The sequence below is a fragment of the Anolis sagrei genome, chromosome X, assembly GCF_037176765.1.
Source record: "Anolis sagrei isolate rAnoSag1 chromosome X, rAnoSag1.mat, whole genome shotgun sequence".
NCBI lineage: Eukaryota > Metazoa > Chordata > Lepidosauria > Squamata > Dactyloidae > Anolis > Anolis sagrei.
Genome location: NC_090034.1, coordinates 86,944,705 through 86,970,785, shown reverse-complemented (window position 1 = coordinate 86,970,785; position 26,081 = coordinate 86,944,705). Strand labels below are relative to the sequence as shown.

Sequence of the window (26,081 nt, the reverse complement as noted above, 5' to 3'; positions counted from 1 at the left end):
CTGTTCTTACCGTTGCTACTTGGTCATTATACAGATTCCTCAGGACACAGACAAGGTGACTTGGTATCCCCATACCACCAAGAACTTGCCACAATTTATTATGATCCAGATAGACAGTCAAAGGCTTAAGAATAGTTTTTTAAAAAAACAGAAATAGATGTACTATGCAATTATTTTACATAGCTAAGAGTCAGTAGGGTGCAGTCATGCTGGCCACATGATCTTGGAGGTGTCTACGGACAACACCGGCTCTTCGACTTAGAAATGGAGATGAGCACCAACCCCCAGAGTCAGACATAACTGGACTTAATGTCAGAGGAATACCTTTACTATAGTTATAGATGTGCCGCAAATTCATAGTTTGGGTATCTACTTTAGATTTAATTATCTGAACATGGGCAATCCTGCTTTTTATTAGTAAAACATCTGTTTGCTCTTAAATTGCTCTTTGTAGTAACTACTGTAAACATTACGAGCTGCAGAATCAATAGGCTTTGCTTTTCATCAGCAAATTTTTGTGCAGACATGGAGACACTGCAATTGTGCATGATATGTACATAGCTATTTGCATATGTATTTGCTAGGGTGCAAAAATGTCATTTTAAAATCCATTGATTCTAGACTTGAAATGTAACTAACAGGAAAGATTTGTATTTTAATATAACTGCAGAAAATGAGTGGTGCCAAGCACAATTAATCCTTGTAGTTTTGAATTAGTCTTCTATCTAACCAAACTTGCTAAAAGTAAAACTCCAGCATGGAATCTACATATTTTATCATTTTCCTTCATTTGTAGCTCTTTAATGTGACAATGTGTCTGGGATTCTGAATCCCATTAAGCAAGGATCCTTCACTGTTTTCTCCTATTGAGGCCTAGGTTCTGTAAAGTTGAATCTTTCTTACTTCTAGATTTCGCTTTACTGATTCAGGGACCCATAATAATGAAATAAATTCTTCTCATGGTAAAACCTAGAGATGTGAAGGATATCTGCAAACTCCTGGTGTTCTGAGAACATTGGGACTTTGGAAAGAAGTGTTTCAGTGTTTAATAAAAGTTCTTCCCATTTTGTGAACAATTCCTTTCACCTCTTCATTAATTTCTTCATAGTCGTGGTCAGGATCATCGGGGAAAGCTATGCAAGAAAAAAAAGTCATTTAAAAAAATTGTGACAGTGATGTACAGTAATAACTATAAATTTCAAAAATCCGATCAAGCAGTAAACAACCAAATGCTTAAACAGGCATATGGTGACTTGAGAAATGTGGGGAAGAATACAATGGCTCTTCGAAGAAAGGTTTTCTGAACCAAGACTTGGAATCATAGAGTTGGAAGTGACCTTATGGGCCATCCTGTCCAACCCCCTGCCAAGAAACAGAAAAATTGCATTCAAAGCATCTCCAACAGATGGCCATCCTGCCTCTATTTATATTTATTTATTCAGAACTTTTATATCCCGGTCTTCTCAACCTCCGCAGAGGGACTCACATTGTCTCTGCTTAAATGCCCCCAAAGAAGGCGCCTCCACAACACCCAGGGGCAGAGAGTTCCACTGGTGAACAGCTTTCACAGTCAGGAAGTTCTTCCTAATGTTCAGATGGAATCTCCTTTCCTGTAGTATGAAGCCATTGCTCCATGTCCTAGTCTCCAGGGCAGCAGAAAACAAGCTTGCTCCCTATGACTTCCCCTCACATCTTTATACATTGTCCTCATTATGTCTTCTCACAGCCTTCTCTTTTGCAGGCTAAACATGCCCAGCTCTTTAAGCCGCTCCTCATAGGGCTTGTTCTCCAGACCCTTGATCATTTTAGTTGCCCTCCTCTGGACACATTCCAGCTTGTCAACATCTCCCTTCAGTTGTGGTGCCCAGAATTGGACACTGGGATTCCAGATGTGGTCTGACCAAGGCAGAATAGAAGGGGTTGCATGACTTCCCTGGATCTAGATTGACCAGTGGTTCTCAACCTGTGGGTTCCCAGGTGTTTTGGCCTACAACTCCCAGAAATCCCAGCCAGTTTACCTGCTGTTAGGATTTTAAGAAGTTGAAGGCCAAAACATCTGGGGACCCACAGGTTGGAAACCACCGATCTAGACACTATACGCCTATTTATGCAGGCCAAAATCCCATTGGCTTTTTAAGCTGCTGCATGACATTGTTGGCCCAAGTTTGACTTGTTGTCTACAAGGACTCCAAGATCTTTTTTACATGTACTGCTGTCGAACTAGGCATCCGCCATTCTGTATCTTTGCATTTCATTTTTTCTGCCTAATCCTTGGAGCATGGAAAATAAGATGAATTTGAACTCCCAATAAAGCAAATACAATATGCATCATTCACACCTGGTGGGATGAACCTGATTGCAATGTAATAACAGGTATAACCTATTTCAGAGAAATAGACTAAAGAAATGAGCAGCAGCATTATATATCAAGTTTTACACCTGTGAAGATAAATAATAGAATCCTAGATTTGGAAGAGATCTCATGAGCCATTCAGTCCAACCCCCTGCCAAAAAGCAGGAAGATCTCAGTCAAAGCACCCCTGACAGATGGCCATCCAGCCTCTGCTTAAAAGCCTCCAAAGAACGAGCCTCCATCACACTCTGAGTAGAGATCATTGTGTAAAATGTAGGGGGAGAGAAGTAACAAGGATGCTAATGTGTGCGTCCACTATAGAAACCCCCAGCAACTTGGATGTCTTCCTAAGATGCAGAAATGAGTGATGTAGTAGTAGATTTCAGTTCTCCTAATATTTGTTGGAAGCCTAAATCTGCCAATAATATCAGGTCCAACAAATTCCTCACTTGCCTTGCATTACTTCTGCCAATTCTAGATGAGTTACATCGCCCAGATAGTGGAAGAATCACCCTATCCAGTACTGGATAATCAGGTGGAAGTGGTAGGATCCTTACGTGGGAACGACCATGTTCTGAAGTTTGTTATAAAGCAGAAAGGAGGAGCCAGACATAACCAGACACACATTTTAGACTTTTAAGAAGGTGAATTCAGTACACTGGGAAATACTGGGTGTGATCCCGTGGTCAGGAATACTGAATGAGAAGGAAGTTCATAATTGCTGGGAGTTTCTTAAAAGTGGGATATTGAAGGCACAATTTCTAACAGTTTCAATTTTTTGTGTGTCAGGAGTGACTTGAGAATCTGCAAGTCGCTTCTGGTGTGAGAGAACTGGCCGTCTGCAAGGACGTTGCCCAGAGGACGCCCGGATGTTTTGCCATCCTGTGGGAGGCTTCTCTCATGTCTCCCGATGAGAGATTTCTCATCCTGTGGGAGGCTTCTCTCATGTCCTCTCAGATTCAATGAGGAGGGAAAATTAGTATTGCAGAATTGGTACTTGATCCTTTCACAATGCCTGCAAAGTAAGCATCCCTGTGTATTCACCCCTAGGTTCCATACATGGAGAAAGCACAGATAAGAAGGGATGTACAGTGTGTCGTCATCAACATTGTAGCCCATTTGTCCATTTAGCTCAATCTTGTTTCCTTTGACTATCAACCTTTAAGGTCCCAAAGCACCAACCACTTGATTGCTTTGGCTGCTCACTTTGGAGCCTTTCATGTGAAAAATGCACTATACTGCTGATTTGGCATCCTTCTCCTTACTTTTAATCTTTAATAAGGTGTTATTTTTATATATTGAGTGCTCACAATTTGCTTGCCCTGTAAGAGATGGAGCTGATCATACCTGTCGGTTTGCAAGGTATGGTAGGCTTCTGGGGTCTTTCAGGTCCATATACAATGGTGTACTCATTTGGGTCGATCAGGGCAAGGTGGTCTACACTTCTTGATTTTGGTCCAAGAAATCTTGCAGAATCTTGAGATGTACTGAACTGGCGCTGGTACAGGAAAATAGAACCACAAGGTAGATTATTATAAGACGAATCACATTCAGATATGCTGTCTCCAAACCAGCAGAGCCACTCTTGCATTTGATTTCCCACCTTGCCCTAACATACCACTAGGCACGGACAATACATCTTTCCAAAGCTATCCTATCAACTTCTATGGATCTGTTCCAAATATTCTTATTTTGATTTTTTGTTTTTCTTACCAATGCCTGGAATTTTAATCTTATTTTTGTAGGCCCCAACATTTTGATAGGCTCTAGAAAGTGTGCTTCAAGTGACTCTGCAAGTAGTGATGCATGTTCACAGATGGTCAGTAGAAATCTGTTGTGTTTCAATTTGATGCCATTCCCAGAAGCCCTTACCAGGAAGCTGCTCCATTCAAACCTGCCTGCTCTCTGTCTCTTGATCAAGGCTTGTTGTGTCTACTTTAATTTCTAATATAACAATAGGAACCACCAGGATCATCCTGTGAAAATACGCATACTGTTGGAACTGAGTAATTCTGAGCCCTGTCAGCCCAGCTTACTGTTTACCTAAGCAGTTCAAAAACAGTTCGAGCTGTAAGTAGAGAAATTAAGTACCGCTAAAAAACAAGCAGGGGAGGTATTTTATGACACCATAAAAAAAAAAGATCAGAAAATGCCCGGTTACCAAAAGGAAGGAGGAAGTTCTGATGGCTCTTCGTCATAGAGGATGGAGCGACAGCACCCCCTGTGCCTGGATTAGAACACAACCTCCAAAGGCGCCAAAAAGCTAGATGTCAACACAACATACCTCCCTTTTGTTTTGTCTGTCTCTGTCCTGTCTGTCCAAAATGGCATGGAATGTTTGCTGTGTATGTGTACTGTGATCTGCCCTGAGTCCCCTTGGGGAGATAGGGCAGAATATAAATAAATGAATAAATAAAATAATAATAACAACAGTACTTTATTTGTATTCCACCCTTCTCACCCCGAAGGGGACTCAGGGCGGATTACAGTACACATACACGGCAAACATTCAATGCCGTTTTTTGGACGGGACAAAGACAGAACAGAAAAGAGGTATATTGTGTTGTATTGACATCCCGTTGAACATCCAGTTTGTTGGTGCCTTTGGAAGTTGCTAGCCACAGGGGGGTGATGTCGCTCCATCCTCTATGACAAAGAGCCATCAGGACTTCCTCCTTCCTTTTGGTCACCAGTATTCTTTGATCTTTTTCTTTATGGTGTTGTAAAATACCACCCCTGCATTAGTGGTACCTAATTTCTCTAATCCTAGCTGTAAGCTGTTTTGGAACGGCTTAGGTAAACAGTGAGCAGGGCTGACAGTCAGGTGCTCATGCCGACCCAGAGCTTTCAAATTGCAACCTTTTGGTTGACAGATCTTATCATTGCTGATGATTTACCAGCTGTGCTAAAGCCCCAGCCCCCAAAGTGTTGTTGTTGTTCTTGTTCTTGTTACTATTATTATTTGGAATATTAGGACACAGCAAACAAGATCACTATGCTGGCTGTTCTATTGGATCACACATTGGACACTTCCCAAGTGTCTAGGACGATGTGATGTATCGGTGAATAATACGTGCAGATCCCAGTAGGGTGGCCTTTTGCAGCTGACCAATGGTAATTTTGTCAGCGCCGATTGTGTTTAAGTGCAGGCCAAGGTCTTTAGGCACTGCACCCAGTGTGCCGATCACCACTGGGACCACATTATTATTATTATTATTATTATTATTATTATTATTGAGTTGATGCAGTCTATCCCATGATTTCTGAATCAGTATCCCAAAGAACCAAAGAACCAAAACACCAAGCATATTTTTGGTTGGGCTGTGTAATCACTTATTTAATCTATGTTTTAATTATTTAAAATATGTTTATTGTATTCAATCTTGAGATCCTCACTTGAGAGTATATTAATACTTTAATAAATCAGACCATCTGATAGTGTTTCTGCTTTACTTTGACATATCTTGCAGCGACTCCACTTTCTCCGCTCTGCCCCCATTCCCCTTATCTCATACCTTAAAGGCTTCTTCAGCTTTTTCCCCTTCTGTGGTCTTCTGGTGACGCCTTTCGAGTGTGGAATTCATTCGCTTCGGAGGTCTTGGAGGTGCTGCTGCGTTGTTGGGCAACTGCTTTAGCAAGTCATAATAAAAGGTCTCGGTCAGCTCTTCTACGCTGGGAATGCTGCTGGGAGGTGTGGCTCTCACTGGCCCTCCAGTGAAGAAGAGAGACATGTCCAGCCACTTGGGTGGGATTTCAAAGATGACATCTGGCTCATTAGCCAAGCTGACTGTTAGAAAGGCTTCTTTGATCTGGGTCTCCAAGGTAAGAACCGAGCCGGTGCTGAGAGGGTCAAGAGCACCATCACCAGCAACAAGCTTTACCTCGCAAGGCAGGCGGAGATGTTCAACTGCTTCAGCAAGTGTATATTTCCTCTTGTCACGAATATCCTCCACAAAGCCAGCTTCCAAGAACAGGGGCAAGTGAATAAACTCCCTGTCCTCATCTCCATTGTCCCGAAGGCACACCAATGTATCCATCACTGAAGGGCTCCTGGCGCTGACAAGGCTCTGCAACTCTAGCCGATCCCCTATGCTTAACAAAGGACAATCATCATCATTGCTTTCGCAGTCCTTTGTGACCACTACTTGCAATCTCTTGGTTGTGGCTAAAGCGGGGACTAGCTCTGAAGTAGAAGAGAACTGGCGTGGATACTGACGGAAACGGCCTTTGTAGTTGCTAGAGATAAGGAAATGGCCAGTACGGCCCTTACTCTTCCGGGAAGTGGCCAGGATCTTCCATGATGACACTTGGTTGTGAATGTGAATCCTACAGCCCTTATATAGGTAGGATATCCAGTCGCTTTGGAAGACAGGCGGGCATTCTGGAGCCCCAAGGACTTCAGCCTCTACTGGCAACACTTTGTCCATAGTCAGGACTTCACTCAGCATCAGTGGTTTGATGAAGTGGATGTGCTGAGACTCTTCTGTGATGTCAATCACCTCAACATCCAGCATAGAGTTGATCTTCACAACATCATTTCTATCTGGAAGGAAAAGTGCCACATTGTTGAGGGTTATTGAGGGCAAGCTGGCCTACCCATTAGGTCAGTGTTTCTCAACCTAAGGGTAGGGACCGCTGGGGGGTCATGAGGGGGTGTCAGAGGGGTCACCAAAGACCATCAGAAAACAGTATTTTCTGTTGGTCATGAGGATTCTGTGTGGGATGTTTGGCCCAATTGTATTGTTGGTGGGGTTCAGAATGCTCTTTGATTGTAGGTGAACTATAAATCCCTGCAACTACAACTTCCAAATGTCAAGGTCTATTTTCCCCAAACTCCACCAGTGTTCACATTTGGACATATTGTGAATTCATGCCAGATCTATCATTGTTTGAGTCCATAGTGCTCTCTGGATGTAAGTGAACTGCAACTCCAAAACTCAAGGTCAATGCCCAACAAACCCTTCCAGTATTTTCTGTTGGTCATGGGAGTTCTGTGTGCCAAGTTTCATTCAATTCCATTGTTGGTGGAGTTCAGAATGCTCTTTGATTGTAGGTGAGCTATAAATCCCAGCAATTACAACCCCCAAATGACAAAATCAATTTCCCCCAACCCCACCAGTATTTAAATTTGGGCGTATTAGGTATTTTGTCCAGTGAATGAAAATACATCCTGCATATCAGATATTTACATTACGATTCATAGCAAAATTATAGTTAGGAAGTAGCAACAAAAATATTTTTCTGGTTGTGAGTCACCACAACATGAGGAACTGTATTAAGGGGTCGCGGCATTACGAAGGTTGAGAAACACTGCATTAGGTAAAGTGAGGTGGGCTAGGATTGCAGGAGCCCAGTGTTTGAATTCCTGTTCAAACAGGGAAACCCACTGGTTGGCAAGTCATACTTTAGAAGAAAGCAATAGTAAACTTTAGCCACATACCTCTTACCAAAGCAATCTGATTTGTGAGAGTAAGTTTGAAAATGCATACAGCTCCAATAAAAACTATGGGGAAAAAGTGCATACACAATACAATGCATGCAAATCATATTTGCTTCTGTCCACTTTCTCGCAATGCATTTTCATTTTTTCATTTTTTTTAATGGTCACTCTACTCACAACTCAAATGTAATTCAAATTGTCACTGTTTTAATTGCCTGGTTTGCTTTTTTTTTTATCTGAGTTGCTACTGACATTTGAATATTTCTGTATTGCCCTTTCATAATATAACATTGTGAGGCAAGGCACAACAATATCGCACAAAGAGGAATATACAATAAAACACTTAAGTTCAGCCAGCGTCACTAAAGGACAGTAACATTCCCAAAGAGAGAGAAAAAAACCCTTGAACTAATAATAACACTTCCTTTAACATATTGTTGAAGGTTTTCATGGCCAGAATCACTAGGTTGTTGTGAGTTTTCCAGGCTGTATAGCCATGTTCCAGAAGATTCTCTCCTGATGTTTTGCCTGCATCTATGACAGGCATTCTCAGAGGTTGTGAGGTCTGTTGGTAACTAGGGAAATGGGTTTATATATCTGTGGAATAGCCAGATAAGAAACAATCAGGGCTCGCTAATCACCTTTCAACAAAGGATTCCCCCAGGTGGTAAGAAGCCAGACCTTGAAACTGCTAGGCCATTCAATGCTAATCAAGGTGGCCAATTAAAACATTCACTGCTACCTCAAACAGAAAACAGTTATTTCTCCCACCCTGGACATTCCACAGATATATAAACCCCATTTCCTAGTTTCCAACAGACGTAACAAAATTTCAGTTCAAGAAGTAACCCACTTCATTAGCATAATGCAGAGGCAATTATGTCGATATTGAGGGAGAATTTCCCTCCCCTTCCTCTTCAGATGTTGTATCTCAGACAAAACAGTTGATGTCACTTCCTGTTGTCATCATTGCAACATAAGGTTATCAGAACACTAGAGACAATTCCTATACCTTGCAAGAGGGAACCTCAACAGGTGTTACGTGGTTGCATGAGAAGCAACCTCTTGCTGTACTTCTCTCTTCTGCATAACCATTAATTTACAGGAACCACTTCTGCATAACCATTAAAGATACACAAACCTCTCCAGATTTCAATCTGGCAATTCTATAGCTGTGGAGATCTTCCTTTCCATCAGATTGCATGACAGGAAGCAGAACTTTGAGTTCTCTTTTCTCTCCAGAGGTAATTCCTGGCTCCAACCATTACTTCCTTTTTTCCCAGTTGCTGCTCTGATTTAGAGCCTAGAGTATTTTAACCATATTTTATAGAAATTTCTACAATTCATATAAATTGCCATGAGGCTGTGACAAACAAAGGTAAGTCCAAATATTCCGAAAACAAACATGGAACAAAGAATAGAGCCTTAAATTGCCTGAAACCTATGGCCCCGAAACCTATGAGGATAAGGAAGCTCTCCCGGCAAAGGGCAGGTTCAATCCTGCTCCTGATCTTCCCAGTTTAGAAGATGTCTAGTTCGTCTCATATACTTACAGTGCATTATTGCTTCGACTTTATACACAGGATACATTTCAAACTCGCCGCTGCCAATTTCAGCACACTTCAGTTTCTTCTGCCATAGGTGTTCTGATTGCAAAATTTCTTGGAGCGTGTAAAGCTTTTGCTTGTAGCTGGCCTTGGAGAAAGAGCTTGTGGAGGAGAAAAGTTTCTTCTGCTTTCGATACGGAGGGTCTTGGCTGGGTTCAAAGAGACCTAAAGAACAGGGATTGCAAGAGCAGAGAGTTCTTAATTTCACTTTCAGAACTTACCTGCTGAGGTTCAACGCTAGCCACATTATCACACCAGGGTTTTAAAGCAGGCAGCCCCACATTTCTGCCACCTGCAGAATTCTGGGAAATGTAGTTTTCTGGGAAATGTAGTTTGAATTCTCAGCGACAGAGATCCTCACCTTCCCAAACTACAGAATTCTGCAGGCAGCAGATGTGTGAGGCTGCCCGCTTTAAAGCTCTGGTGTAATAATAATAATAATAATAATAATAATAATAATAATAAGTTATTTATTTATTTATTTTATTGTGTACAGTATTTGTATACCGCTTTTCTCAGCCTGAAGGCGACTCAAGGAGGTTGGCAACAATTGGATGCCCCAACAGACATAAAAATACAATTAAAACATTTAACATAAATATAAAAAACCATACAAAACTACTAAAACACAACAAAAACTTAAATCATCAGTGTCTCCTTACTATGCGGGGAGGCAAATTTAACTAATTTACGAGGCCATAAAAAATCTCCAGCAAGCATGCAAAGAATGAGGAAGTACTTCATTAGTGTCACAAATGGTCGGTGAAGGAACAGCTCCCCTGGTGGCCAGAATACCCTCAAGAAAGGCTGGAATGGTAAATTGCCTCTGTGTCTGTTTATATATGTTGTGTGTCTAGGGCATTGAATGTTTGCCATGTATATGTACATTGTAATCCGCTCTGAATCCCCTGCGGGGTTAGAAGGGCGGAATATAAATACTGCAAATAAATAAATAAATAAATAATCATTTTCCAGTCGCATCATCCAGTCATTTCATAGTTCCATATTTACCTGTCATGCTGCATTTGTGAAAGCTTGCTTGAATTCCGCTCTATCTCCCCAAGGGGACTCAGAGTGGATTACAGTATACATAAATGGCAAACATTAAATGCTGCTGTACAATGAACAAAGACAAACAATACATCGACAGAGGCAAGGCTTCCCTCTTTTTCATTTCCGGCATTTGGAGGCTGTGCTTGACTCAGCCATGGGGAGGTTCTGTTGTTTCATGAGGAGCCTGTTGTCCATGATCCAGATTGAATTGCCAGCATGTCTACAGGGGTGCCTTTTACCTCCCTGCCACAGCAGTACCTATTTATCTACTCACATTGCTGTTTTTGAACTGCTAAGTAAACAGAAGCTAGGGCTGACGGCGGGAGATCACCCCAATCCATGGCTTGAACTGCCATGGGCTTGAACTGACAAGATTTTCTATAGCTGGTGGTTTAAGTCGCTGTGCTATCCACAGCCCCTACAGTTTTCTCATAGGACGTGCTGAGAAAAACACTGACCTACAGAATGCAAACCATCAGAAAGCTCTATAGCAAGAGGGCTGGTTCAGTTTTGGTGTCCAGACTATAGCTTGAAAACAACCTGAACAAATTCCTATGCACACTGCACATATCTTATTTGCAGTTCAAAACAAATGAAAGAACAATACAAATTTTAAAATGAAGAATTAACCAACATAAACATACCTAGTCTTTCAAAGAGAAGTGTGGGCCTGCTTTGGGCTGATGAGATAGTCAAGTTAATTAGAATTGTTGTTGTTGTGCACCTTGAAGGCATTTCAAAGTTAGACGACCCTAAGGCTAAGGTTTAAATAGGAGGTCAGGTAAATTACATTGGAGGGCCACATTCGGGCCATGGGTCTCAGTTTGGGGACCCCTGGTCTAAACTAATATTTTCTACTTCGTCTATCTGCAACTTTCCAGCTTTTTTCAGATATGGATTATTTTTTTCCTCATCTAATGCCAAAGGCTCCCCACACCCAGTCCTTTGATCTGGTGCCAGTGACTGAACCTGAATAATTTTAACATAAGACACATTAAGCATGTGCACAAAATCCATACCTACCGTTTCTACCATTTGTTTCGTGTCTTCTATTTTTTTTGGAAGCACAAACAGGAAGCCCCTCCCCATACAAAAATTTGCTTGACATGAAAGCCTGCATCCAAACTTGCCTCCTTGCCTTGAAAAGAGAGTGCATGTGTGGCAGGGCGTGCAGGCAGGCCCAGAGCACACCTGTAGCTGAGCACATCTTACTCTAGAGCAGTGTTTCTCAACCTTCCTAATGCCGCGACCCCTTAATACACTTTCTCATGTTGTGGTGACCCCCAACCATAACATTATTTTAGTTGCTATTTCATAACTGTAATTTTGCTACTGTTATGAACTGTAATGTAAATATCCAATATGCAGGATGTATTTTCATTCACTGGACCAAATTTGGCACAAATACCCAAAACACCCAAATTTGAATACTACTGGGATTGGGTGAGGAATTGATTATGTCATTTGGGAGTTGTAGTTGCTTTCATTTATAGTTCACCTACAAAGAGCATTCTGAACTCCATCAAAGATGGAATTGAACCAACCTTGGTACACAGAACTCCCACAACCAACAGAAAATGCTGGAAGGGTTTGGTGGGCATTGATCTTGAGTTTTGAAGTTGTAGTTCATCTACATCCAGAAAGCACTTGGGACTCAAATAATGGTGGAACTGGAGCAAACTTGGCAAGAATACTCAATATGCCCAAATGTGAACACTGGTTGCATTTGGGGAAAATAAACATTGACAGTTGGGAGTTATAGTTGCTGGGATTTATAGTTCACCTACAATCAAAGAGCATTCTGAACCCCACCAACGATAGAATTGGCCCAAACTTCCCATGCACAACCCCCATGACCAAGAGAAAATACTGTGTTTTCTGATGGTCTTTGACGACCCCTCTGACACCCCCTCGTGACCCCCCTAGGGGTCCCAACCCCTAGGTTGAGAACCACTGCTCTAGAGTAAGAGAAGCTCAGTTGCAGTCACTGGCAGGCATGTGTGCTTTCTGGGCCTGCCTGCATGCCCTCTCTCACACACAGTCTTTCCAAGGAGAGAGTGTGTGTGGCATGGCGTACAGGCAGGCCTGGAAAGCACGTGCGCCTGCCAGTGCCTACAGCCGAGCACCTCTTACTCTAGAGTAGAAACAGCAGGTGCCAAGATCACACACCAGGAAGTGGAGCCAGTGAGTGGGAAGCCCCCCTCTGTAATGGTCTGATTTTTGGGCCTTGAAACAAAAGAACCGAAAACAACCCTCCCAATTTCAAGAGGCTTACAAATAATGGATCGGGGGCGTCAACAAAACTTTAGCCACAAAACAGGACAAAGTTTACCCCTAATGCGTATGTCTAGTATGCATTTTGATCCACATATCTGAGATACGTAACATGTTGTGGAGCAGTTCTTACATCTGAGTCAGAGCATTTGAGTGGGTGGTGCAGGGACTAACCCTCTTCTACCATGAGAAATTGTTGGGGCTGAAGGTCTCAACCATCTCTGTACAGATGGAGTGGTTCCAATCCAAATCAGAGTCCATTTGTGTTTATTTTTGACTAAAAGGAAAGAGGGACGGTTTGAACATTGTCTTTTTTACCTTAGCCTTGAGTTAAAACCTAGTACAACCACGGATCATGTATAAATACCTTTAAAATTCAGTGGGAGTTCAAAAGTGTGCCCATCGTTCACATTTTTGCAGGTGATATTCTGAAGCTGAACATCCACAATTTTCATCAGATCTCCTGTTGACAAACAGCATTCACTGCCTGATACTTCATAAACAGATCCTAAAGAGAAACCAAAATGCTTATAAATGCCTCAGAATAAAAAAAGATAAAAGTTATTGACATAAATTAAAAACAGATATAATTTCTATTCCCGTTTAGATCAAATAATAAAACCTGTTGAAAATGTAATCAAGATACAGGTTTCAAAGTCATGAATACAGGCAGTTCCCAGGTTACAAACAAGATAGGTTCTGGAGGTTTATTCTTAAGTTGAAGTTGTATGCAAAGTACATTTTTACTCTGCAACTCTGGCCAAAAATCAGTATTTTTTTAGCTTTGGATCACATAGGGAAGAATTAACACCTCTGTGGGGCTTGTTTTGCTGTCTGTGGTCCTGTTCAGAAGATTTCACCTCCCTTTCTGTCCGTGTGAGAATTGGATTGGGAAAAATGTGACTTGTTGTGGAAAAAAGGATTGGCGATAAAGCTTCAGTGGAAGTTGTTCATAAACACCAGGAGCTTCAAAATACCGCAGCTAAACCGCTCACTGGTGCTGAAACACTTCATAGAATCATAGAATCAGAAGAGACCACATAGACTTTTTTTTTTAAAAAAATGGCTTGTTGTGGAAACAAGTTTTGGTGAGAAAGCTTCAGTTGAGACACTTTTCCCTCATGATAATAAATCTTTCAGGATCAAATTTCCCTTCCTAGGGTAGATTTCTCTCTCTTCCTGTCGTCTCACTTCTGTTCATAAGTATGAGCTGTTTACAGACATTATAAGCGACTCCTGGAATGATTCCATCAGTGCTGCCGCCGAAAAATCCTGCAAATATCTCGGGAAGACAAGCGGACAAATGTCAGCATGCTGGAAGAAGCAAAGACCACCAGCACTGAAGGATGGTCCTCCGCCATGAACTCTGCTGGACTGACCACGTTATCCAAATGCCCGATCACTGTCTCCCAAAGCAGTTACTCTACTCCAAACTCAAGAACGGAAAACGGAATGTTGGTGGACAGGAAAAGAGGTTTAAAGATGGGCTTAAAGCCAACCTCAAAAACTGTGGCATAGACACCGAGAACTGGGAAACCCTGGCCCTTGAGCACTCTAACTGGAAGTCAGGTGTGACCAGCAGTGCTCCAGAATTTGAAGAGGAACAAATGGAGGGTGAAAGGGAGAAATGTGCCAAGAGGAAGGCAAGGCAAGCCACCAGCTTCGTCTTCTACTGTGCTGTCGCACGCTGGGCCTGTGCATAAGACTGTAGACAGGACATAAATTCTGTGTGCCCAACGGGACGCCGGGGCTGCCTCAGATTAAAGGCCTTTGGATTTCCTTAAAACACAGTCTCTAGAATACTTAAAAGTTCAACAAAGTTCTTTTTTTAATAAAAACAAACAGGTACTTCAAGGCTTTCTTAATAGTCTATTGGCTCACTCAATCTTGTTCACTGGGAACAGGCACTATCTTCTTAATTGTAATTTAACTAATGGGGAAATCCTTAACTTCTAATCTGGGCAGTCTGTCTTTGCCTCTGTTGGCGTGGAGCCACTGCACCCGGTACCAACTGCGTCTGGCTTCCGTGAGTGACCCTTACCAAGCAGAGCTTTGTAGACTTCCAAGGGAAAAGGAGTTCAGTTTTCGATGATGGCTGGCTGAAGTCCCCCCACAAAGGAGCTGTAAGGCTGTATGATCCTCGGCCAAGCTGTGGGCTGTATAACCCCGGCCAAGCTGTAGAAGACGAAGCTTTCTACAGGAGCTCTTGGTATTATGTCCTGCATGGAAAGCTTGGACTGCATGGAAAGCGTGGACTGACCCAAAAAGGCTCCTATTCCCTCCAAAACCCCAAAAAGGGGGCAGGACCAGGGCACTTAACTATAATTGACAGGTGGCTTGCCCTATGATTGCAGCCAAAAGAAGCCACCTATCTGCAGAGTCCCTGAAACTTAGGACTACAACAAACATTCAATGCAAAGCAAACAAAATTGGAGCTCCTGGTACAGCTGTACCTGCACAGTGGAAGTAAATTCAGAATAACTGGAAATAAATATAGAATAAGAGCAAATTAAATAACCAATAGTTTGTCGGTACTGCATGACCAATGCCGCTGCTGATTTTTAAAATGGTACCAGTTTTCATCTGCTCACCCACATAAAATCATAACCATATCTAAGAAGCTAGAAGTGATGTAGTCTATCCAATGCATTTTTCTGAATCGGTATCCCAAATCACCCTAGGAAAAGGCCTAAAAACTAAAACACAACAAAAAAAAATGTCTGGTTGTGTTTTCATTATACTCATTAATCTCTAAATTAATCTTCCAAGCTTTGAACACAGTAGACCAGGCATGGACAAACTTGGGCCCTCCAGGTGTTTTGGACTTCAACTCCCACCATTCCTAACAGCCTCAGGCCCTTTCCTTTCTCCCCTCAGCTGCTTCAGCTTCAACTCCCACCATTCCTAACAGCCTCAAGCCTTTTCCTTTTCCCCCTCAGCTGCTTCTGCTTAAGCGGCTGAGGGAAGAAAGGAAAGGGCCTGAGGCTGTTAGGAATGGTGGGAGTTGAAGTCCAAAACACCTGGAGGGCCCAAGTTTGCTCATGCCTGCAGTAGACATGCAGAGCAGAACTCATGGTCCATTTCTCCCCACATCAGTGCCTCTGTTGTCACCTCTCATTATCTGCTGAGACAACTGTGTCTGCCCAATGTCTCACTTCACAACATGGCCCTTTTCATCATTTGATTGGCCTTCACATTATTTGGTGCTCACCCCATTTCCTGTTGACTGTTTGGAGAGGGAAAGAGAGACTCCTTCAAGCCTATAGAATAGCAAATGTCTGCATTCTCTCAACTTGGGCATTCTGCCTAGTTTTGGATTCCTTTTACCCAAACCTCTTGTAACCCCGGAAGGGAGATTCCTGTTTCGACATCCCCAGGCTGCTTGCTTAAACACCACCAGTTCCCAGTTTCTGAAACCAATGTGATACAACATCTGGTTTTCCCCAGCCCCACTTCCTCTTTATAGTTTTCCCTCCATCTTCTGTGCATAGACGGAAAGAAATGCTAAAGTATAGCTAAAGTAAAACAGAGCGAGTGAAAAACGTGTTCAACCTGAGAGAAAAATTATTAAAGGGCAATTATGAGAGCTATCTCATAATTTGACAATGTGTCACAGAGATAAAGTCTATTTGTCTTCTGTTGCTCTAACTAAAGGCAAGGCCCAGAACCAGTGAGTTCAAATGACAAAAAGGGAATTGGAAATGAATATTAAGATGATATTCCCAGATGGTACACAGGTGGCACAGCGGGTTAAACCACTAAGCTGCAGAACTTGCCGGCCAGAAGGTCGGCGGTTCGAATCCGAGGGATGGGGTGAGCTCCTACTGTTAGCCCCAGCTTCTGCCAACCTAGCAGTTCGGAAACATACAAATGTGAGTAGATCAATAGGTACCGCTTTGGCGGAAAACTAACAGTGCTCCATGCAGTCATGCTGGCCACATGACTTAGGAGGCGTCTATGGACAATCCTGGCTCTTCGCATTAGAAATTGAGATGAGCACCATCCACCAGAGTCAGAATCGATTAGACTTAATGTTAAGGGAAAACCTTTCCCTTTACAAAGGCGAACAAAGACTCCAGAAGATGTTAGATCCTCCATTGTTAAGGGTTTTTAGCAGAGGCTGGACAGCTGCTTATTGGGGAGGATATAATAGTAGATTTTCTGCTTTGGCATGACATTTGTCCAGTCAAGGATGGAGAACCTGCTTCAGTCCAAGGGAAAAATTCAGTTGCAGATAATTTCTTAGGGGTTCAAAGGCAAAAGGATAGATCTAAAAGTAATGGTATATTTAATACTTCTACTCTCACTTTTACTACACCTTTGGTGGGGAATTTACAACTTTTAGAAGCCGAGAAAACACAAAACATGTATGGAGATTCCAGAAAGATCCCATTCAGCCTGATGTTTTGCGCTCCAGAGCTAAAAGAACTTTTAGATTCCAGGAGGAAGAGGAGGAGGAAGAGGAGGAGGAAGAAGAAGAGAAAGAAGAAGAGGAGGAGGAAAAATAAAAAAGGGGAAAATAAAAAAATATTTTCTTGCTTTTTGAGAAAAGTATGGTAAGGAGCTAGAACTTTGATGGACTTCTGAAGATACTTTAGACTCAATATGTAACTGTAAGGTCAAAGCAGCTTCAATACCTCTCCATTCCTTTTGTTAATCTATTTATTTATTTATTTGTCGTGTCAGGGCAACCAGTCAATTGTATTACATTTCTAACAGAATAAAACAAACAGACAGACAAAATACAAAATTTGCGAGTTTGGTAGTTGATTAAATGTCATTTGACCAGTAACTGGCCACTTGGAGTGCTTCTGGTGTTGTTGCAAGAAGGTCCTCCATGGTGCATGTGGCGAGGCTCAGGTTGCATTGCAGCAGGTGGTCAGTGGTTTGCTCTTCTCCACACTCACATGCCGTGGATTCCACTTTGTGGCCCCATTTCTTGAGGTTGGCTCTGCATCTTGTGGTGCCTGTTCAGCGCCTTCCAAGTCGCCCAGTCTTCTGTGTGCCCAGGGGAGAGTCTCTCATTTGGTATCAGCCACTGATTGAGGTTCTGGGTTTGAGTCTGCCACTTTTGGACTCTCGCTTGCTGAGGTGTTCCAGCGAGTGTCTCTGTAGATCTTAGAAAACTATGTCTTGATTTAAGTCGTTGACGTGCTGCCTGATACCCAAACAAGGGATGAGCTGGAGATGTCTCTGCATTGGTCCTTTCACTATTGGCTGCTACTTCCCGGCGGATGTCAAGTGGTGCAATACCGGCTAAGCAGTGTAATTTCTCCAGTGGTGTAGGGCGCAGACACCCCGTGATAATGCAGCATGTCTCATTAAGAGCCACATCTACTGTTTTAGAGTGGTGAGATGTGTTCCACACTGGGCATGCCCAGTGTTAATCTGTAAGAAATCTTGTATAAAGGAGCCTGCTATGAGTTTTTATGCCTTAGAAAAGGCAGAGGAACGAGAAACCAAATTGCCAGTATCCGCTGGATAATGGAGAAAGGCAGGGAATTTGAGAAAAACATCTATTTCTGTTTTATTGACTATTCTAAAGCCTTTGACCGTGTGGATCATAATAAATTATGGCAAGTTCTTGGTGGTATGGGCATACCAAGTCACCTTGTCTGTCTCCTGAGGAATCTGTATAAGGACCAAGTAACAACAGTAAGAACTAAGCATGGAACAACAGACTGGTTCAAGACTGGGAAAGGCATATGGCAGGGCTGTCTACTCCCACCTGATCTATTCAACTTGTATGCAGAACACATAATGCAATGTGTGGGGTTTTACATATGAAAGGCCAGGGTTATAAATTGCTGGAAGAAACATTAACAACTTTAGATATGCAGATGATACCACTTTGATGGCCAAGAGCGAGGAGGAGCTGAGGAGTCTTCTAATCAAGGTGAAAGAAGAAAGTGCAAAAGCTGGGTTGCAATTAAACATAAAAAAAACCTCAAAGATTATGGCAACCGGACTGACTGACAACTGGCAAATAGAGGGAGAAAACGTGGAGGCAGTGACACTTTGTATTTATAGATGCAAAGACTACTGCAGACCCAGACTGCAGCCAGGAAATCAGAAGACGTTTACTTCATGGGAGGAGAGCAATGACCAATCTCGATAAAATAGTGAAGAGTAGAGACATCACACTGGCAACGGAGGTCGGCATAGTTAAAGCAATGGTATTCTCCGTAGTAACCTATGGATACGAGAGCTGGACCATATAGGAAGGCTGAGCGAAGGAAGATGCTTTTGAACTGTAGTGTTGGAGGAACATTCTGAGAGTGCCATGGACCACAAGAAGATCCAACCAGTTCACACTCCAGGAAATAGTGCCTGGCTGCTCATTGGAGGGAAGGCTATTAGAGGCAAAGATGAAGTATTTTGGCCACATAATGAGAAGATAGGAAAGCTTGGAGAAGATAAAAATGGAAGGAAAAAGGAAGAGGGGCTGACCAAGACATTTGGGAGTTGTAGTTGCTGGGATTTATAGTTCACCTACAATCAAAGAGCATTCTGAACCTCATCAATTATAGAATTGGGCCAAACTTCCCACACAGAACCTTTGTGACCAACAGAAAATACTGCGGTTTCTGATGGGTGACCCTTCTGATACCCCCTCATGACTCCCCCAGGGGTCCCGACCCCCAGGTTGAGAAACGCTGCCTTATATTAAAAAAAACTCTTAGAAGGAGAGGGAGACACAGAAAAGGAGAAAACATATATGAGGAAGTGGAAGGACAACCTAGGAAGAGAGATAAAGAAAGAAGAATGGGAAGAAATATGGATTAAGAAGCTAAAATACTTGAAAGAAATGGAACTCAAAGAAAATTGGTTTAAGATAGCCCATAGGTGGTATATAACCCCACATAGGTTAGGGAAATTCAACAAAAACACGAACACAAAATGTTGGAAGTGCGGAAAACAGGAAGGGACATATTACCACCTATGGTGGACTTGCCCAAAAGCAACAATTTATTGGGAAAAAATACAAAAATCGCTATAAAGAATACTGATGATCGATATACCTTGGAAACTAGAAACCTTCTTATTAGGGATGCATAACATAAAAATGGGAAAAAAATAAGGACAAAATCTTATTCCTCTTAACGACAGCAGCCAGAATAATTTACGCAAAACATTGAAAAGAAAAAGACCACCTGGAGGAAGAGGAATGGCTAACGAAGATTCTTGATATAAGAAATATGGACAAATTAACTTATATACTTTAAAAAAAAGGGGGTACTCCAACAGCCGAAATAGACTGGAAACAAGTAACAACATATTTAGTAGAGGAAAAAAAAATGAAAATAATTACATGAAAGAACCGATAGAAGATACAAATTAGGGGAGAGCAGAAGAGAAACGAAAGAGAAGAAGTAAAATTGAGGGAAGGAACGAAGGAACAGGAAGAACCTCCGAAAGATACCGGGAAGTCAGCGCCAGATTCAAAACAATCACACCCCACTTCCCTCACAATCATTTTCTCAAATTTCCATTACCACACACTATATATTGTCGGCAGCCATATACCAGTCTACTTTCTATCCTTTCTATGCTGCTAGCCCCCCCCCCCCCCATTTCTTTCTACCCCCTTCTATCTTACCCACCCAGTTACTGTATGTTTTTAAGGAAAATTAATAAAGATTATTTTAAACGAGAATCATAGACTCATAGAATCAAAGAGTTGGAAGAGACCTCATGGGCCATCCAGTCCAACCCCCTGCCAAGAAGCAGGAATATTGCATTCAAATCACGCTGCCTTAGATCATTCCCTAGCAACCGAGGCTGAGGAAAGTGAAACTGCCCTTTCCCTAGAGAAGACACCTTGGGAAGATTGGGGGGGGGGGGCAGGAGGTCTCGCCTCCAAGATAAGGCTTTGAGGCCCAGATGTTTTTGGAATGATTTAATGGGAATCTGAACTGGTTTAAATTAGGTGTTCACTTCCAAGCATTTTAGAGGAGACAGCTTTGCTATTGGGTAAACAGTCTCCTGTTAATGTTACCAAGTTTTCAAGTCCATGGGACTTGTATTGTACAGATTCTTGTTTCATATTCCTGCCTTTGCCTATGTACCTTTGAAGAGTTTCCTGTGTTTGTGTTCCTGGAATTTACCTTGGATTATTTCTATGGTTTTGGATTTCTAGCTTCTATTATGGTTCCTTGGCATTCTTGAATGACTTTTATTGTACTCTGGCTACTTTTGCATATTGCTGGTTATATCCTGTCTACTACTTTTGGATGTAACCTTTCTTCCCCTTTTTACAGTCATTATTTAATAAACACTTTATTATTGGACTATTGGCATGAACAGGTGTCTCAGGGCGAGGGTGCCACGCTAGACAAAAAAACCCAGTCTAGCTGCAAAAAAAATAATATATATATTTTTAAAAAACCTTCTAAAAGGTCCCTGTGGTTGCTGCCTGTTATTATACAATATTAAGGTTAAAGTTAGAGGGAGCTCTTTTTATTGGCAATCCAGTCTGACCCATTATTTGATGCAGTACATCCAGAACTTGGTAATTGGTTCCAATGCTGAATTGTCCTGTACATCAAGAAGTTTCTCTTAATATTTAGTCAAAATGTACTGTTATGTGATTTAAGCTTATTAAATACAGGCCTAGAACAAGAACTAGAAATTTCTACAGCGTGAAGAACTCTGCCCATGATGTCCTGAAGGGAACACATATTATGTCACAAAACAAGCAACATGCTCAAGTGTACCTTATCATAATGGAATAAAGTTTCTGTAAAATAGATAAATTTTTCTAGCCTTGTTTACATACAGAGTATCCTAGTGATAAGTCTTATTTCTGTATTCTTCTATTGGCCTGTATCAAATAAAAGATGAAAACCAGAGATCCAGACATCAAAATAACCTGGTAGAGTTGACCTAGTTGACTAGGGATCTCATCACACTAGAGAATGATTCCACTTTAAATCCAGTTGCTGCCTCCTGCAGAATTCTGGGGTTTGTAGTTTAGGGAGGAACCTTTAACAGACTCACTAAACTACAAACCCTTGAATTCTTCAGGAGGCAGAAACTAGATTTAAAGTGGATTCATTCTCTAGTGTGATGAAGAGATAGATTAATGATTTCTCCACCAATTAACAACTAACTTAGCTCTGCTGCCTTTCCAGTCATATAAGTCTATCACAGCTAAGCATACTATAGCATCATTCAGTTGGAACCCCTGGTGCTGGCAACATTGAAGATCAACAGGTCAGAGGTTTGAATCAGGAGTGAGTGCGGATGAGCTCCCTCTGTCAGCTCCAGCTCCCTGTGAGGAGACATGAGAGAAGCCTCCCACAAGGATGGTAATAATATTTATTTATTTGATCAGTCATATGACCATTTCAAAATAGAACACGAGTAAAAAACAAGATGAAAATAGCAGCCGACCTTCTATTTGTAGTTTATTTTCCTGGTTCTCCTTTCAGGAAATCTGCTCTTTTCTTAATAGCTTTCAGAATAAAAAGGCTTACTCTGATTATGCTGGATCTTTCCCGCCCTTGCAAGAGGGATGTCAGAATATCATTTCTGTTGGGGGACCTGCAGTTGGATAATATTGGATGTAAATATCTGTCTCGCAATTCAGTATATGCTGGGCAGTCAATTAAGAAATGTTCATTGTCTTCCACTGTTTGTTCTCCCCATACGCAGAATCTCTCACTTCTTGGGATGTTACAGTAGTGCCCGGTTTGCACCATAGTACCGAGTTGTTCAAACCTAGCCCTAGTATATATTCTTCTTAAGGGTAGAGGAAGTGCAATAGTTGGGTAGTGCTTTAAATGAATATTCCTTTTGGGAAGCTAAAAACCTTGTGGCTGAAGACCTACCTATGCTCTCTAGGTCCAGCTGTGCATAGACATCCCTAATGCGCCGCTTGAGCACTTGCCCTGCCCCCGGACCCAAAACACCCAGAAATTGCAAAGGCAGACCGAATCCAGCCAGCTCATTATTCAGAGCTGCCATCCACGATGACTTCTGGTCATGCTGGACTTGATCCTCTAGACATAGACAAGGAAGTCTACTGGGATCCATAGAGTTTACTTTTGACCAGTAATTAAACTGTCTCATTAAACACAAGGATGGTAAAACATCAAAAACATCCCCTGGGCAATGTTCTTGCAGACGGCCAAGTCTCTCACACCAGAAGTGACTTGCAGTTTCTCAAGTCGATTCTGACTTGAAAAAAAAAACCGCACATAATTCATAGTCACTTAAAAAACCCTCTGATTAGGGTTTGCAAATGCTACTCTTTCTCTGAGGAATGTTAACAGTTAATTCCCACCCCCACCATTGTCTTATAAATACAGCTGTCTGTTAGGGTTGTGATTGTGTAAAGTTGGTGCGAATATCCCAAGTCTTACATATCTTAGAGCTCCATTGCTCATCTTCATCACCAGCTGTTAAGACAACTCTGATATTGGCAAAAAAGCAGTCACTTGTGCTTACCTTGGAAATAGACTCCTGAGTAGATCTTCACCACTCTAGGCAGGGAACTGAGGTCTAGATGACAGATATAGTGGTGGAAAGAAACAACAGAAGCCATGACTCTTCTTCACAGGCAGCGTTTTGTCACGGGATGTGGAAGTTTGAACTACAGAATGGGACCGTTGAGCTACTTATATGAAAATTCAGCTAAGACTTTCAGTTCTCCTTTCATTTCCCTTTTGTGTGAGTGGGTTTGAAAAAAGAATAAGTGTAGGGCTTAACTTGTACCAACACAAACGATACCAGACACAAGAGGTGCCAGCTCATGGTGATTTTGCATCAGCGACCACAGTTATAGGACACTGCACGTGTGGTTGAATTGTTCTTGTCACCCAATGGCTATTTGAGAGCAGAGGTATAGTTCAACAGCAGATGTTTTACTTGACTCAGAATAAGGCAGCCCAGCTGCAAAGAGCACCATTTGGAGGCAGCAGATGAGCATCCAACCTTAAGAGGGAGAGCAGGGACCTGGTGTGGCCCATCAACATCTGGCCATGGAATAGATACAGGGTTCTCATAGTCACAGTCTTCCCCCACTATGCATTTTATTTCTATTATTCTCTGCTAGACAAATGAGGAATTCTAGGCAAAGTCTGACATACAACTCATATCAGATGGTCATCTCAGTGGCCACTTCTAGTCAAAGGACGCTATTCTGACTCCTCCTGTGTTGAATTTCCATCAGGAGACAACTATTTTTTAATTCAGGAAGGCAGTTGGTTAGTTGCCTAGAATGCTTTGATGTTCTTTTTATTGATTTTATTTTGCTTGAGTTGTGTTTTATTATGTTTAACTAGCTGTACCCGCCACGCGTTGCTGCGGCCAACCTTCCCTCCCTCTTTCTCTTCTTCTTTCCCTCCTTCCCTTTTCTTCTTTCCTTTTCTCCTTCCTTCCTTCTCTACCTCTTTCCTTCCTCACTTTTTCTTTTCCTTCCCTTTCTCTTTCTTCCTTCCCTTCCTCTTTCTTTCTCTTCTTCCTTCGCTCCCTCTTTCCTTCCTTTTCTTTTTTCTTTCCTTCTCTCCTTCTTTTTCTACCCATTTCTTTCCATCCCTCTTCTTTTCCTCTCTCACCTTTCTTCCTTCTCTACCTCTTTCCTCCCTCCCTTTGCTCTTTGCTTCCATGCTTCCTTCCTTCCTTCCTTTTCCCCTTCCTTCCCTCCCTCTTCCTTCCCTTTTTTTTGTATGTCATTTATCTTTTTGTCATTTATCTTTGGGGGGGGGGGGTTAAGTCCTTTCCACTGTTTTTTTTTGGGGGGGGGGCTTATGAATGATGGACACTTATTGGTTTGTTAGCGTTGCTGTGGCCAACCTTCCATCCCTTTCTCTCTCTCTCTCCTTCCTTCCTTCCCTCTTTCCTTCATTCCTTCCTTTTTTCTTTCCTTCTCTTTCCACCCTCCCTCTCCCCTTTTCTTTACCTTCTTTCTCTCCTTTCTTCCTTCTCTACCTTTCTTTCCTCCTTTCCTTTGCTCTTTGCTTCCATCCTTCCTTCTCTCTTTCCTTCTTTCTTTCCCGCCCTCACCCAGCACCGCCGCTTCTTCTTTCTGCCATGGCTGAGGGAAGCCTTCCCTGTTTGGTGGGTGGGCATGCAGGCAGGGTCACATGGAAAGTGCCTTGCGGCTGAGGCAGAAAGAAGGGGCCAATGTAGGTGAGCAAGGCCCACCTTGAAAAATGCCTCCCACCCCCGCTGGGCCCTGCAAGGCTGAGGGCTGCAGAACTCCCTTCTCGTTGGTGCCCAGGCAAGGGAAGGTGAAGCCTGGTGAGCAGCGTCCACATGGAGCAGCCACCTGCCCGCCTCTCCAGGGGGGTGAAGGAGGAGAGGTCTGTGTTTGGTGGGGCCAACAAAGAGGAAGGAGACCGGGAGGGAGGGAAGGAAGGAGGGCCCATGCATGGAAAGGGACTCCATGGCAAGGCTTCTCTTCCCTCACAAAGGTTGGTGCTTCATTCTCCTCACACAATGGGGAGAGGGGCTTTTGAGCATGCTCTGTAAGGCATTTTTATTTTGGGGGAGTTTTAAGTTATTTCCCCTTCATTTTTTACGGGTTTTTTGTCTGAAAGACATAGATCGGATTAGAATGTGTTTTGCTGCCAAATTTGGTGTCATTTTGTCCAGTGGTTTTTGAGTTCTGTTAATCCCACAAACAAACATTACATTTTTATTTATATAGATTAATTAATGATGATATATTACAAATGTTTGTCCTTTTATAGCAACATTTTTTAAAAAATTAGTATTGAGTCCCAATCAGGAGCCAGACAGGATGCGAATCAAATGAAGAAAAATAAATACTTGGTATGTAGTCAAAGGCTTTCGTGACTGCATGTTTAGTCATCTGGTCAAGGAAGGCTTCATCCACTTCCATCTGGCTTGGAGGTCTGTAATAGACCCCCACAACTACATCTTTTTCAGTCCTTGTTCCCTTACAATATCTTTGGAATATTCTTCTATAAGACCATCACTGGATATCAATAATGCTCTTATTAAGGAGTCAGTGTATTTTGCTGGCATTTAAAAATTTAATTCTGCTTATTGCTGTTGGCTTTTAACTTGTTATTCGGGTTTTAACTTGTTATTGATTGACTGATCTTGTGTTTATGATTTTATAAACACGGGTTGTGGCGCAGCTGTTTGGGAGTCGGCTGCATTAAAATCAACACTAACCGAAAGATCATGAGTTCGAAGCCAGTCCGGGTTGGAGTAAGCTCCCAACCATTTGTCTAGCTTGCTGCTGACCTTTGCAGCCCGAAAGACAGTTGCATCTGTCAAGTAGGAAATTTATGTACCGCTTAAGCAGGGAAGCTAATTTAACTAATTAACTAATTTATAACACCATAAAAATCTCCAGCAGTGTGCAAAAGAATGAGGA

General features: G+C 42.2%; 1 protein-coding gene across 1 annotated transcript; it reads right to left on the bottom strand.

The window, feature by feature from the left end:
- Positions 1-402: 402 nt before the first annotated feature.
- THEMIS2 (thymocyte selection associated family member 2) lies at positions 403-23,330 on the bottom strand. Its single transcript, XM_060783975.2, has 6 exons — positions 23,180-23,330; positions 13,095-13,235; positions 9,347-9,565; positions 5,869-6,896; positions 3,701-3,851; positions 403-1,133 (listed from the first exon to the last, which is right to left on the bottom strand). Exons 1-6 carry the CDS (start codon positions 23,274-23,276, stop codon positions 1,039-1,041), a joined length of 1,731 nt encoding a protein of 576 aa, XP_060639958.2. The 5' UTR covers positions 23,277-23,330; the 3' UTR covers positions 403-1,038.
- Between the last annotated feature and the right edge of the window lie 2,751 nt (positions 23,331-26,081).

Excerpts from the sequence above, each read along its gene's own strand:
- THEMIS2 (XM_060783975.2), bottom strand. The coding sequence starts at position 23,276 with ATGGCTTCTGTTGTTTCTTTCCACCACTATATCTGTCATCTAGACCTC. Across the intron at positions 13,236-23,179 it reads CTCAGGAGTCTATTTCCAAG|GATCTGTTTATGAAGTATCA; the intron begins GTAAGCACAAGT and ends GTTTCTCTTTAG. Across the intron at positions 1,134-3,700 it reads CATACCTTGCAAACCGACAG|CTTTCCCCGATGATCCTGAC; the intron begins GTATGATCAGCT and ends TTTCTTGCATAG.